The sequence below is a fragment of the Stegostoma tigrinum genome, chromosome 13 (genome assembly GCF_030684315.1).
Source record: "Stegostoma tigrinum isolate sSteTig4 chromosome 13, sSteTig4.hap1, whole genome shotgun sequence".
In the NCBI taxonomy this organism is placed as follows: domain Eukaryota; kingdom Metazoa; phylum Chordata; class Chondrichthyes; order Orectolobiformes; family Stegostomatidae; genus Stegostoma; species Stegostoma tigrinum.
In genome coordinates, this window is record NC_081366.1 from 23256745 (window position 1) to 23273003 (window position 16259).

General features: G+C 38.5%; 1 protein-coding gene across 1 annotated transcript; it reads right to left on the minus strand.

Moving 5' to 3' along the window:
- Positions 1–6959: 6959 nt before the first annotated feature.
- On the minus strand, positions 6960–8695 carry LOC125458097 (liver-expressed antimicrobial peptide 2-like). The gene is made up of 3 exons (XM_048542991.2): positions 8587–8695; positions 7702–7841; positions 6960–7147 (listed from the first exon to the last, which is right to left on the minus strand). Exons 1-3 carry the CDS (start codon positions 8650–8652, stop codon positions 7111–7113), a joined length of 243 nt encoding a protein of 80 aa, XP_048398948.1. The 5' UTR covers positions 8653–8695; the 3' UTR covers positions 6960–7110.
- Positions 8696–16259: the final 7564 nt, after the last annotated feature.

Below are 16259 nucleotides of genomic sequence, written 5' to 3' on the forward strand. Positions count from 1 at the left end.
GGAGTGGACTGATCAGCAATGGAATCCAGATTGTGAGATGAAAATGTGTGCTGCATAAGGCTGAAGATAACAGGAACTGATAAGAGGTTTTATAATGGCTTTTACGTGTGTGGAATTACACTGAATCATTCAGGTCTGCTAATAGCTAAGATTACAGAAATGTTTGTGTTAGTTACAGAATCCAGGGTGGTGAAACATAATATTTAGAATTAAAAGTGTGTGTTATTTGTTTAAGTACTTAAGAAACGAGTTGAGTTTTATTGAGCTCTAAGTATCTCTGCTGTATCTTTGTCTATGTACATACTGTTGTCTCTCAGAGACTGGCAACAGGGCTTTTGCCTCTGGATCGGGGTGATGCATAAAGGAGTGGGGCAGAGTTTGACAAACCCTCTGGGATGGGGAGTTCAAGTGGAGGGGTTCACACCCTGAGATAGGATGGCAGAAGGTCTCTGACAGACACATAAGGTTGTAATTGAGGCAGACACTTCTGCCAGCCAAAACTATCACATCTAATGTTGCAGGCTGATTGCCTGTCCGATCTCTGGTTAAATATGACTGCCAGTGCAGAATGCCCTTAGTCATTAGTTGACTACTTATGCCATACAATTAGCTTGTAGACGAATGCTCTGCTCAGTAACTCCCCTGTCACTGGTAAAGTGTTGTGTAGAAATAAAGGGTATTTGGCCATTGTATTGCTTCTGTGGTACTGAGCTGCTATCCTGCCCTGAGAAGTCGATACATTTGCAAGCCAAAATTCCAGTAAGATTTGAAACAGAAACTGTGCTTTCTAAAATAATGTGGCAAAAGTCTACTTCAAAATCACTCATTCCCCTCAGACTTGTAGCAATTTAGGGAGGAATTGCCTATGCCCACTCCGACCTCTCCAGATCAGAGATACACAAACAATATTTTTGACCCCTTTCTACATCTCCTGAGGTTCATTCTCCTCCAATACCCAGTTCCCAGGGGCATTCTTTGCTGGCCAATTCCTCCCCCCAACTTCAAACTGTCTTCTCCATTTCCTGAGTACACTAACTGCTGCCTTGAATAGTCTCAGTTTTACAAGTTCCAGTTTGAACCACTGCATTGTAGCAAGAAATGTCTTTCTCATAGGTTAGACTAGAAGACATAGGAACAGAATAAGGCCATTCAGTCCATTGAGTTTTCTCTGCCATTCAATCAATCATTTCTCAGTTACCGTACAGAATTTAACTCTGAGGGTATCTCTAAGCTTGGAAACTCTATAGCCTTTTGGACTTAATATTGAGTTCAACAATTTTAGGGCATGAGGCACCATTATCCATATCCTTGTTCCAACCATCCCACACCAGGCATTGTTATCACAATGTCTGTTGTAGTACACAGCCCATTGTTAGCCACTAATTGTCCCCATTAGTAGCTATTTATTCTCCTAGGCTGACCATTATCCACTCCTTTGTCTGTCCAACTGTTCTTCTTTCTCTTGGGCTCTATCTCCACCTATAATTTACTCCTTAACCGCTCCCCCCACCTTTCCTCAACATAAAATCAACTTTTTCCTAGCTACCATCAGTTCTAAGGAAGAGTCACTGGTTCTGAAACGTTAACTCTGATTTCTCTCCACAGATATTGCCAGACTTGCTGAATTTTTCCAGCAATTTCTATTCTGTTTTTGATTTCCAGCACCCATCGTTCTTTCAGCTTTTATTTAGTATTTAACTCATTGCCTCATCTCGCCTAGGCATACCCATCCTGAAGTTCTGATTTTCTCTCCAACAGGATTTCCATTCCTTTATTTTTGCTTAAAATGAATTGAAATCTCTAACATTCCTCTTACTTGAGGTATCTGATGGGAGGTAATTTATTCCCAATTTTGGATTTTTAATGGTAGCTGCAGACTGTATACAAAGGCACTCACAGCAGAGGGAAAGGTTACCGGACTATAGTAAGCCAGCTAATAAAGTAGGGGTCCAATTGCATTTCATCAAACATCCCCCTTATCATAAAGCAATGAAATAAATTCACACACTATCATATTCATTTACAAGTTGTGCAAGTTAGTCAATATCCATGATCACAAAGACAATTATTTTCTCGATCAGACTATGTATTAAGTCTAAGTAACTCCACTACTGTCAGTTTCTGCACATGCACTGCATACATAGCCTTTAAATCGTGCAAGAATCCTAATATGTATGCATTTCCATTTGTCATTTCTTTGGTATCTGCTTGTTCCTACATTGAGGTTCCTTCTCCACAGAGTGTTGTTCTATTCTCTGTGCCTGTGGTGAGATAACATCTTCCTCATCAGTTGTCTGCATTGAAAGCACAGACATGCTCAAACATGGCACCTAGGGTTGTGATGATATATCCTGTCATTCACTGTGTACGATTGAGGTGACAATTGCTCTGATGGCTGACTTGTTGAGAGTGTTGAATGTTTGCACTTTGATTGTCAGAGATAAGCATTGGAAAGCCAATAACCTGGCAGTTCTACAAAAGGGAACTTTTGTTTTCTGCCATTTCACGTGATTTGTTGCTTATGCTTGTTGGTACCTTAGAATTCATCCCTTTTCTCTTTCACTATTGGAAGAGAAGACTGGGGATGAAATAATGTGTTGAGTTTCCCAATCTTTTTTAATGTAACTAATTCTAAACTCATGATTTGAGAACCATAGCCATTCATCACAATCTGCAGAATGTTATAATGACTGGAGTGTGCTTTCAGCTGTTCCACCATGTCTTTCATAATCATTGACATCAGCTGGTCCAACTCCCAGTAGTCGCGATAATGGTTGACAAAGACAAGATGATCAGTTCCTATCAGAGTGAAGAGATGCACTCCAAGCTTCATTCATCATCTGTTTAGGATATTGTATGTCGCAGGAACAAGCAAATCTAGAAATCCAGACCAGCAGTGGGCTATTTGGCCCTTTGAACCTGTTCAACCATTCAATCTGACCATAGCTGATGCTCTAACTCAATGTCAAAATTTTATCTACTCCCATAGCCCTTGACACTTCAAAAAAATCGAAAAAAAATGTTTTCTAAAATATATTCAATGATTTAGCCTCCATAGGTGCACTACCCTTTGGGTCATAGAGTTATACAACATGGAAATGGACTTGTCCCTGCCGACCAGATATCCTAAAATAATCTATTCCCATCTTCCAGCAATTGACCCATAACCCTCTAAACCCTTCCTATTCATTTATCCATCCAGATGCCTTATAATTGTTGTAATTATACCAACCTCCACCACTTCCTCTGGCAGTTCATTCCATACACGCACCACCCTCTGCATGAAAAGTTAGCCCTTCGGTCCCTTTTAAATCTTCCCCCTCTCACCTTAAACTCATACTTTTTAGTTTTGGACTCTCCTATCCTGGGAAAAGACCCAAGCTATTCATCCTGTCCATGCCGCTCATGATTTTAAATGTCTCTATAATGTCACCCCTCGGCCTCCAACGCTCCAGAAAAAATAGCCTCAGCGTTTTCAGCTTCGCTTCATAGCTCAAACCGTCCAATCCTGGTAATGTCCTTGTAAATCTTGTCTGAAACGTTTCAAGTTTTACAACATCCTTCCTATAGCAGGGGGACGAGCAGTGATGAAATGTTTCCTCATCTCAGAGTAATAGGTCGACCACAAGACTGTGTCATAAATAGCTCTGTACCTTTGCATGTGTCACAAGCACTACACTGGCTGATGGTCCTTAATCTTATTACTCATATTTGAACAGTAGAGCACTTCATTTGACTTGATCAGACTAGACTCAATTTGTTGATGGTTTGCATCGATGTGTTTCCATATCTCTTTTATTTTTTCCTTGGGGACAATGACTCTATTTCTTTTACATAAGATGGCATCATTTCCTCTCCATCTGTCTAATTGCAATAAGCATGTCTTTGTTTTTTTCTTTTCTGGTCACCCTTCATTATTGCTTCCTGCAAACATTAAAGAGTTACATCTTTATTTTCAGAATTTTCTTGATTTGATACTTACTTTCATATTCAATGTTACTACAGTTTCCAGATCAGGTGAAGTTCTTGCTTCCATTGAACGCATATGCACTACTATGCCATGGTATTTTAAGTGTTCATCCAGACTTTTGTTAAATGTTGCAATATTACCTGCCTCCACCAACCTCCCCAGTAGCACGTTCCATATTTCTACCACCCTCTGGTAAAGGAAACTTTTTCTCAGATCCCCTGTAAACTATTTACTCTTCACCTAAAAGTTATACCTTCTGGCATTAGACATATCTGCCAAGGAGAAAGGTTTATCAGGATCTACCTTATCTATGCCTCTCGTAACTTTGTATAGCTCAGTCAGATCCCTCCAAGCCTCCACTGCTCCAGGGAAAACAAACCCCGCCTTTCCTGTCTCTCTTCATAACCAATGCTCTATAAAGTTGCAACAAATTTTCCCTGTTCCTATATTCCATGCCCTGGCTAATGAAGGCAAGCATTTCGTATTCCTTCTTTACCACCCTATCTACCTGTACTGACATCTTCAGGGATCTATGGACTTATACACCAACGTCCCTTTGTTCCTCAGTACACTCTAGGGACCTACAATTTATTGTGTAAATCCTTCCCTATTAGACCTCCTAAAGTACATCACCTCACGCTTATTAGGGTTATATTCCATCTGTAAATGATCTGCCCAATTTACCAGCTGATCAATGTCCAACTGTAGCCTGACACCATTCTCCTCACTATCAACAAGACCACCAATATGCATGTCATCTGCAAACATACTGATTATATCTTTGCATTCACATCCCAGTCATTAATATTCATAACTGGACATGTCCAATCCCAGAATGAAATCTGGCTTGACAGATTATAAATTTTATTTTTGCAACTTATTTGGTTACCCTGTTGGTCAATCACTAAACATATTCACATAAAGCTGTCAATGTACTTTTAATATCAGAATATTAATACCTATTACAGAAAATATTTTTTAAAATGCTATGCCTGTATGAAAATGTAGACAAGATCTTAACATAAATAGCAAAAAGAAAGATTCAAACATTTTCCTGTCAACATCCTTTTCAGATGTTCAATCACAAATATCATTCCTATCTTCAATTTTTAAATTCCCACTCAAATGCTTCTTTTCAGTCTGTTTCTTTGGGCTGCAAATACCATTTTAATTTGCTTTCCAACACGCAAAGCCTGGCAACTTCTGCAAAGTCTCACAGCTTAGAGATTGCTGCAAACTAAAAATTGTCTATTTGTTCTGCCTTCAGAAAGCAAGATATGAATAATGTACCAGAAATGAACATAGGGTTTAGTGTGAGGGAGGAACTGAAGCAAAATTGTATTTGTAGGGAAATGATATCAGAGGAAGTGATAAAGTTGAAGGCTAATATAACTCCAAAGCTTGATAATCTACATTTCAGCATACTTTAAGAAGTGGCCCTAAAAATATTGGATGAATTGGTGGTCATCTTCCAAGATCCTTTAGACTCTGGAAGAGTTCCGACAGATTGAAGAGCTGCTAATGTATCCTCACTATTTAAAAAGGGAGAGAGAGGGAAAACAGGAAATAATACACCAATGATGCTGATATTGATAGTGAGTAAGATGCTAGAGTCCATTATCACGGATTTTATAATAGAGCACTTAGAAAACAATGGAATCATCAGACAATCAGCATGGAATTATAAAAGAAAAATCATGCTTGACAAAACTACTAGAATTCTTAGAGTTGATCGGGGTGTACCGCTCAATGTAATTTATTTGGACTTTCAGAGATCTTTCTACAAAGTCCTGATTAAGGGATGTAAAGTTAAAGCACATGGGATTGGAATTAATATATTGGGGATAGATAGAAAATTGGTTAGCTGACAGGAAACAAGGAGTAGGAATAAATGGATCATTTTCTGAATTGTAGGCAATGATTAGTGAGTAACACGGGGATCAGTACTAGGACCCCAGCTATTCACAAATTTATATATATATATATATATTTTCATGCTTAGGATGGGGAATAAACATAACATCTCAAAATTTGCAGATGACTCAAAGCTGGGTGGAAGGGTGAATTTTGCAGAGATGTTTCAGTGTCTTTTGAAATGGGTGAATAAATAAATGCATGGCAGGTGCAGTATAATGTGAATGTGGATAAATGTGAGGCTATCCAATTTGGTAGCAAAAGTAGGAAGGCAGATTATTATTACTTCCCTTTCTTTTGAGTGATGTCCTCGATAATATTTACATCATGTTCTTTGTTATGGAGGGCAATTGGCCTGAAAGGGTCAACTCTGGAGCCTCTGTATAGTCCATCAGGATATAAATGACTCTTGCTCAGAGGAAACTAGCCAGTTCTAAATTCTGTTGCCAGTATCCCTGTCTCAGGCTTGCTGCAGTGCTCTAGTGAAGCTCAGTGGAAGCTGGAAGAACAACACCTCATTTTCCACTTGGGGGACCCTGCAGCCTTCAGGACTCAATATCGAGTTCAATGACTTTAGGGCTTGAACATTCCTATGTCCTAGACCCCAACTCCAACACACCAGACCTTGTAACGACATATGATCAGGTTTTTTTAAATTATGTACCGATTTTATAGATTTTCCGCTGAAAGTGGAAGAAATTCCAATTAGGTATCATATCTCATTTCATTTCCACCACAGTAACAAATGGAAAATGTCCATCCATTTTGACATGCCCAGTATTTCTAAGGTGCAGACCTGTTTTATTTCTTGCTTTCATAGCTGCCACAAATTGCACACAAAGATGCCTAAGGTTGAGGTCACATGACAATAGCAAAATCTGCCAGTGGATTGAGAACATAGCTGCATTCCACCAATCATAACTCACTGGCATAAGGAAAAGGAAGACATATGTTTATTTCAATTTTCACACTCCAAAACATCATTGAATTTGAATAACTTTCAGACAATAGATTTTTGTATTTTATTCAAGCTAAATTTGTTGTTTATACAAAAAAGTACATTAAAATTCACTTGCAGTCAACATTGTACACAATACATTTACTGGAGAACATTGGTTATCAATTAATTTACACAGCAAGATTGGGCATAAATAATTTACATAAATACAATGGTCAAAGTGGTCTATATTACATCTGTGATTCTTTACAAACACGTTGTTTGAATTTCATACTTCATAGACAGTCAAGCTGCAGCGCTTCTTTCTGCAAGAATAAGATAATTCTTGGATTATCATAAAGAATAAAATAGAAATTATTTGCATGATAGTCCAATGCGGTGTTTTCTAATTTATTTAAAGCACTTTGAAGGATTGCATCATCATCATAATGCCTATCACCATTTACTATATGAAAAAAGGTGCTTATACAATTATTGGGTGTTTGAGATTTCATTTTTTTTTATTTTTGGTTTATTACATTTTCACATATACAATATATCTGAATTTTGACTGTCGCAAAAACTGCTGTTTCCTGCATTTGATGTCTATAAAGGGTGCAATTTATGATTTTGGCAAAGACTAAATTCTTCTTTCGATTCCTCTTATTTAAACAGATTATTTACAATATGTTGAATCCGCAGATGGGTTTTCTTCGATAAATCAATAGCACGCTCAAGTTTAAATGTTCAGAGACACAACTAAGATTATTGACAATTAATTATTTTTGGTTAACTTCATAAGCCCCTTCTAGTCAGACCATAACTGAAAAACTGGCCTTGAAAATCTTTGTATTATTTTGTCACGATTTTCCCTATTTACCTGCAATATTTTGAGCTACACTCCTCATTGCTCCTGCAAGAGGAGCCAAGGGGCCTGGAAGTGATCCACCTCCAGAGAGGAGTCATTCTTCGGACTCTCTGAAGCACAGTCTCCATTGTCCCAATAGCAGCGCAGTCAGCCTATGAGAAGAGGCAGAATTACATTATTAATACTGTCACTACAATCATCCACTAGCTTAGACATTACAATATTACATCCAGTGTGGCTCAAAGCAGTCATAAATCAGTTGCTGTTAAATGTTTCTATTATCTTTCTCTCTTCTATCTTTTGTGAGCACCAGCTTACATACTTTCCTGCATATTCAAACTGCAATATTAGTAACAGCCAGGCAATACACAAGGGAGTTTTGGATTGTTCTAGCAATAGCTGCCACAAACACAATCAGCTGAGTAGTTACTTAGTACTCAGTAGCTCAGTAGTCATTAATAATGTTTTAGTAGATACTTTTCTCATAAACTAGCTGTAAAGTATCTTTGCTATCATTCAAAAGCTATTGTATCTCTTATCTTCTCATATATGAAGATAGACAATCAGATGTATGTGCTACAGATAAGAAAGGAATAAGTTAGGATTAACTTAAATATTTATAGATTTCAAAGTGAGATTTGTTGGTCCACTATCTCCATAATAATGTAAACCAAAGCTACTGACACTCTTATTTTATAGATTAAAGCCTATTTCTGACGACATTAAAATCTTGCATTGCTGAAATGTCATGCAAAATCTCAGGAAACAGGAGATATTTTGCTACTGTTGCACAATTCGTAACTTTCTTTCAATAGAGTGCTGTAACAGAAAATGAATTAATATTTCACTACATAAACTCATGATCTCCTGCAATATTGCAATTTCATACTTACATACCTGTGTGTTCAAAACAGTTGAAGCTATGCAAATAGTTGCAAAGTATTTCATAAATTGAGCATTCATTTCCACAGAGCACTCTGTAATTGTTGTGCACTCAGAAAAATAGAAAACGGAAAACCTCTCCTGCAATGCTTTGCACCCTGTTTTATAGGCAGCTGCTTGGCACAGATGTTTATTCTCTATTTACATATGGGTGATATTACTCATGAAGCAAAGATCAAATCCATGACGTTCATAATTTATCAGAGGCAGAAGACCAAAAAGATAGCAAGGACTCAAGTCTGGTCAGGGAAAGGAAAAAACAGTATTCAAGCACTTCCTGATTCTCAAATGTTTAAATAACATACAAAGGTTTAATTTTGTTATTCTGCGCTCCAAATGTGCCAGCAAAATGAATATCCTCAATCTACCATTACTAATTATATGAAAAACACAATGATCCATCCATATCCTGAAAATGTGGACTGAAGCACTGAGAACTTTAAAATTTCTTCTTTATCCCCAAAAATGACTGTTATAACTGATTTAAGGCTTGATAATCTATATTATTATATAATCTTGCTAAGATTAGATTCCCTACAGTGTGGAAACAGGCCTTTCGGCCCAACAAGTCCATGCTGCCCCTTGAAACATCCCACCCAGACCCATCCCACTATAAACCCACACACCCCTGAACACTACGGGCAATTTAGCATGGCTAATCCGCCTAGCCTGCGCATCTTTGGACTGTGGGAGGAAACTGGAGCACCCGGAGGAAACCCACACGGACACGGGGAGAATGTGCAAACTCCACACAGACAGTTTCCTTAGGCTGGAATTGAACCTGGGCCCCTGGTGCTGTGAGGCTGCAGTGCTAACCACTGAGCCACCGTGCCACCCCTGCATTTCATTTTTCATTTTCATTTTTCACAGATGTCATTTTCATGGTCCTTCAAAGCATACTCACATCATATATGTATTTGTAAATTTTTAGTTTCCACACATGCCCAAACCCAAAATTTTCTCTCAACCTTGCACTTCAAAGCAAATTGCAGGACCTCATAGGCAATAAATCTTTTACATTGGGGAGAATATTTCACTATTTGATCACTACAGAACCTTATTACAGATGGATAGCTATTTTATTCTGATACATGTTTTTTTTTCTAATGAGAATTCAATGCTTTTGAACAAAATGCTATACAATAATTTCTGGTAAGCATTCAATTAATATCTTCTTATGAAATCCTCGCTATTACTGTCTGTATAATCACATACAAGTATGATCAGTTTCAGTCCCTTTGCACATAATCAATATATTTTGAAATGTCGGGATAATATGTTATAGAACATTTAACATAGAACATAGAACATTACAGCACAGTACAGGCCCTTCGGCCCTCGATGTTGTGCCGACCTGTCATACCGATCTCAAGCCCATCTAACCTACACTATTCCATGTACGTCCATATGCTTGTCCAATGACGATTTAAGTGTACCTAAAGTTGGCGAATCTACTACCGTTGCAGGCAAAGTGTTCCATTCCCTTACTACTCTCTGAGTAAAGAAACCACCTCTGACATCTGTCCTATATCTTTCACCCCTCAATTTAAAGCTATGTCCCCTCATGCTCGCCGTCACCATCCTAGGAAAAAGGCTCTCCCTATCCACCCTGTCTAACCCTCTGATTATTTTATATGTTTCAATTAAATCACCTCTCAATCTTCTTCTCTCTCATGAAAACAGCCTCAAGTCTCTCAGCCTTTCCTCGTAAGACCTTCCCTCCATACCAGGCAACATCCTAGTAAATCTCCTCTGCACCCTTTCCAAAGCTTCCACATCCTTCTTATAATGCGGTGACCAGAACTGTACACAATACTCCAAGAGCGGCCGCACCAGAGTTTTATACAGCTTCACGATAACCTCTCGGTTCCGGAACCCGATCCCTCTATTAATAAAAGCTAAAACACTGTATGCCTTCTTAACAGCCCTGTCAACCTGGGTGGCAACTTTCAAGGATCTGTGTACATGGACACCAAGATCTCTCTGCTCATCTACACTGCTGAGAATCTTACCATTAGCCCTGTACTTTGCCTTCTGGTTACTCCTACCAAAGTGCATCACCTCACACTTGTCTGCATTAAACTCCATTTGCCACCTCTCAGCCCAGCTCTGCAGCTTATCTATGTCTCTCTGCAACCTACAGCATCCTTCGTCACTATCCACAACTCCACCGACCTTAGTGTCATCTGCAAATTTACTAACCCATCCTTCTAAGCCCTCATCCAGGTCATTTATAAAAATGACAAACAGCAGTGGACCCAACACCGACCCTTGTGGTACACCGCTAGTAACTGGTCTCCAGGATGAACATTTCCCATCAACTACCACCCTCTGTCTTCTTTCAGCAAGCCAATTTCCATTGTGGTCATCCAACACAATAAACAATCTACCTTTTAGTGAATTTATTCCACTAAGGAATCTCTTCCAACAAACCAAACCTTCAATAAAATGAAGCTTCCTTGCCAGCTAAAATTGCTTTAGCCAAAGTATAACTTTAAGCTTTGAACTACCATGTCATGAATGCTGAACAGTAGAAGATGGCTATGCTTTGAATCATACCACTAACTCCAAGTAAAGCAGGACATTCCAGTCAAAATCTCAGCTTTAAGACTTGCCAATGTGATCTTGTTGCCACAGGAGGAATACGTCAAACAGAAATCTACTAACATAGAATGTCTTTTTAACATCTTGTGTATAAAAAGAGTGGTTGCAGGTTGAGTTGCAGAAAAACAATGGAGCTACTGTTATTTTAAAGTAGCATATAAATCTTTGTTCTAATGACCAATATTCTTTACCGAATATACTCAAAGTAAAAGTCAATCTCATGTAGCGGCTGACCCCTTATTTCTGGCCAAAAAAATCTGCAATTTTCCATATATCTCATGTAAAGGTTGACCCTAATTCTTCACTGATAACAGATCAACATTTGTGAGTCAAGGTATTATCCTGTACATAAATATTACAATGAAGAATTGATTTTTTCATGCTATTATGTGTTTTGAAATTTATTCATTTTGTGCAAAAACGTTCTCCAGAAAAAATAGAAAATATACAGCAGCGTTTAAACTGAAAGTTGTTGAAGTTGCAGAGAAGATAAATAACTGTGTAGCAGCAAGAGAATTTTGTGTTTCAGAGAAACCTATGAGAGATTGGAGAAAGATATCAAACCAACTCCAGACAATGCCAAAATGAAAGAGTGCCAACAAAAGAAAATATAGCATGTGACCACAACTGGAGGAAAAATGTTGTTGAGAGGGTACTTGAAAATCATCAAAATGGAAAATGTATCAGTCACGAGGCCATCCAAATCCATGCAGGAAACAAATCAATGAAGGATGAAATTTCGGATTTTAAAGCAAGTGCCAGATTCATGAGAAGGCATGACTTAATACTTCAGCAGAGAACTAAGATTGCACAAAAGTTGCCTGCTGAACTAGAAGATTAGATATCAGAGCAATTACCTTTTTTTTGTTCTTTTTTCTTTATTCATTTAAAGATCAATTGGGCTTCTGCTAATGATATGGTATTTTGGACTGTAGCATGAATTTCAGCCCCTCAAAAGTAGCATCTATGCAATTGTCAACACCATAATTTTAATCTTCAAAAACAGTCTAAAACGTTTTACTTCTACATGAGTATGTCCAGTAGTTATTTGCATTTGTCAAAATTGATAAAACCCTATTAGGAGATGAATGCAAATATGTGGTTCTCATTTTGAATCTGACACAAATTTCAAATTTGATTTAACCCCAAACCTAAATAATGCATTAAATCAATTTTATCCAAAAGTTGTCACTTATTCAACACTGTTATTACGTTTCTGTTAATTCAGTAGACTGATGAATGAAGAAAACTGCTTGTTTACAGCACATACGCATTCAATTGCTAGTTTTGTGATTTGCAGACTTCTTTGAGTTGATTCAATCTCACCAACCCCACTCTGGCCTCAGCTCTATGAGCCTGTTTAGGAATTGATAATTAAATAAATATTCCTAATTGCTCATGTTCTGCTAACCACGGTCATTGAAAAACCACAGTGATATTCTTATCCCTGGTGAGTCAAATAATTTTAAAAATATAGACGGATTTTCAGAATTTGCCTAAAATGTCATGAAATATATTCATTTTCAAGGCAAGTTAATAGCTTTTCTGATTCAATCATCTAATGTGAGCATCACTGGCATTGCTGTTCATTGTCCATACTTAGTTTGCCCCTGTAAACTTGATGATAATCCTCCATGTGGAATTGTTGCAGTGTATGTGTGTTAAGGGTACATGCATAAATTAGTTAGAGAGGTGGTTTCATGATTTTGACCCAGTGAGTGAAGAAATGGAAATATCAAGTCAAGATGTTGTACAGTTTGGGGGTAACTTGCAGGTGTGGTGTTCCCATGTGTCTGCTCCCCTTGTTCTTCTAGGTAATAGACGTCAAGATTTGGAAAGTGCTGTTAAAGGATGCTTGGTGAGTTGCTGCAATGCATCATGCAAATAGTATACACTGTTACTTCTGTGTGTTAGTGGCAGAGAGAGTGAAAGTTCAGAGTGGTAGATGGATGCCGATGAAATGGCTTATGTTATTCTGAATGGTACATAGGAGCACAGGAACAGGAGTAAGCCATTTTACACCTTGAGCCTGTTCTGACATTCTAGATCATAGTTGTTCATTTACATCAGTGAAATTTTCCCATGTTAATCCATATTCTTTTGCTGCCATTAGCATCTAGAAATTTATTATATGCAATGACTAAACTTCCATATCTCTTTGCAAGTAGGAAGGAGTCATTCTTTGGGTCTTGAAGCACAGTCTTCACTGGCCTAACAGCAGTGTGGTCAGTATGTTCATTGTCCTTGCTGCAGAATTTCCAACCTTAAGCCCCTCTTTGTAGCTGTATTTTTTAGATGACACATCCAGTTAAGGAAGTTGCAAGATGTTCATTGTGTGAGATTCAGAAACTATAATGTTGTTGGAGAACAAGGGGAAATGGTTAGATTCTCTTTTATCAGATACATCATGCCTGGAACTTGTGAATATGAATGTTTCTTGGCGGTCTAAACATTGGTGTTCATTGCTAACAGCATTAAATTGAAAAGAGGGGTCACATTAAATCCAAACTGAGACTTGGAAAAACCACCCAGAAAGGGGTTATTGTTTAGAATGTGTAACTCCCTACCACATTAACTAAATGAGATAAATAGATGCATCTAGGAGAAAGCTAGCCATATAAATTGTGTGTAGCAATGATAGAGCTAAAGGTGAAAATTCTGCAGCAGGTAACTCATTTCTTGACTCACCACAGCTGGTTCACCATCTAGAACAGGAGTGTGCTACAATACTTCCCATTTGTCTGATGAGTATGGTGCAACAACACTCCAGAGGCTCAAGACCATCAAGGACAAAGCAGCCCAGTTGATTGGCCCCCCATCCACCAACTTCAATACTCACTGTGTCCACCAGAAGTGCATACAGGCAGCTTGTTTTACATAAACAAGATGCACTGAAGCAACTAAACCAAGAGCCTTTGGCAATACCCTCCAGCCCCATGACGTCCACCATAGAGTTATAGAATCATACAATACAGAATGGGCCCCTTCAGCCCTTCAAATCTGTACCACCGAAAATATACTACCTACACTAGTCTCACTTTTCTGCTCTAGGCCCACAGCCTTGAATGATATGATGCTTCAAGTGCTATACAAATAATTTTTCAAGGTCATGAGATTTCCCACATCACCTACCTCTGAGGCAATGCATTTCAGACCACATCTCCCTCTGAATGAGAAGGTTTTTCCTCAAATCCCTTCCAAACCACCTACCTTTCACATTAAAATTATGCCCCTTTGTTATTGACCATTCAACTAAGGGGAGGAACTGCTTCCTATCCCCCCTGTCTATGCCCCTCATGATCTAATTTCTATCAGGTCCCCTTTCAACCTTCTTTGCTCCAAAGAAAACATTCCAAGCTTATCCAGCTTCTCTTCACAGCTGAAATGCTCCATCCCAGGTAACTTCCCGATGAATCTCTTTTCTATCCCTTCCAGTGCAGTCATATCATCCCCATTGTGCAGTGACTAGATCTGCATATGATCTAACTAAAGTTCTGTGTAGCTCCAATATGACCTCCATGCCTTAAGTCTATGCCGCAACAAATAAAGGCAAGTGTCAAGTATGTCTTCTTAACTACTTTATTCATCTGTCTTGCCACCTTCAGAGATATGTGAACATATCTGTTCCTCAGAACTTCCTAGTGTCCTGCAATTCATTGAGTACTCCCTTGTCTTGCTTCTTCTTCCAAAGTGCATTGCCTCACATTTATCAGGGTTAAATTCAATCTGCCGCTGATCTGCCCATCTGACCACTCCATTTACATTTTCCTGTAATCTAACATCTTCTTTACTATCAATCACCTGCCAATTTTTGTGTCAACCACAAACTTACTTATCACCCACTCTCCACATTCTCATTTAGCGTTTAATAATGAGTCCAGCAATGATCCTTAAGGTGAACACTAGAGTCCAGTCTCACAAATAGCCTTCTACCGTTATTTTCCGTCTCCTGCCACTAGGCCAATTTGGATCCATCTTTCCAAGTTACCCTGGATCCTGTGAGCTTTTATCTTCTTTATCAGTTTCCCATGTGGGACCTTGTCAAAGACCTTGTCGAAATGCTTACAAACTACATTAACTACCCTACATTCATGTAAATATTTGGTCACCTCCTCAAAAGATTCCAGCAGTTTTTTTGGTGTGATCTCCCTCTGATAAAGCCTTGTTATTCCTGATCAAACCTTGCCCCTCTATTTGGAGATTAACTTTCTCCAATAGTTTACTTATCACAGATGCTAAACTCACTGGTCTATTGCTCCCTGTTCTATCTCGACCATCATTCTTGTAAAGTTATGCCACATTAGCCATCCTCCAGTCATCTGGCACTCCCCTTCAGCCAGTGATGATTTTAAAAATTTGGGTCAGGGCCCGTATAATTTCTTCCCTCATTTTCCACGACCTGGGGATTTGTATATTTTTAAATCCGCTAAAACCTCCAATACTTCATCGCTTGTAATATCAGTCTACTCCACAAGTTCACAGTCCATCCTCTTGATTTCTGCACTTGTGTCCCCCTCCTTCTGAGTAAAGACAGGTGTGAAGTATTTATTTAACATTCTACTAAGGTCGCCTGTCTACAAGCATTAATCACACCTTAGTCCCTAAGAGATCCTATTCTTTCCCTAGTTATACCCTTCTGTTTGATATACTTGTAGAATATCCTGGGATTCTCCCTAATCTGGCATCTGACATCATATCTTCCTCTTTGCTCTCCTACTTTCTTTTTTGAGCCTCCCCCGCACTTCTTATCCTCCTCTAGGATCTCCATTGTTTTGCTACTTTTGTACCTCTTATACGCCTCTCTTTTCCTTTTTCTCCAATTCTGAACTTTCTTGCTCCTACATTTCACCTTAAAAAAAAATGTTTGGCCTTTAGATTCACCCACCAACCCAATACCTTTTTGGACGCCTCTGATTGGCCTGCTGTAGACTCACCCTCAAGTGGCTATTTTATTTATAACAGTCTATTTTGGCTAGGTCCTGTCTTATTTTAACAAAGGCTTCCTTACCCCAATGCAAACCATT

Bases quoted from the DNA above. Each gene is read 5' to 3' on its own strand.
- LOC125458097 (XM_048542991.2), bottom strand. From the start codon at position 8,652: ATGAATGCTCAATTTATGAAATACTTTGCAACTATTTGCATAGCTTCA. The intron at 7,842-8,586 runs GTATGTAAGTAT...CTCTTCTCATAG, and splicing joins CAACTGTTTTGAACACACAG to GCTGACTGCGCTGCTATTGG. The intron at 7,148-7,701 runs GTAAATAGGGAA...TTATTCTTGCAG, and splicing joins TGTAGCTCAAAATATTGCAG to AAAGAAGCGCTGCAGCTTGA.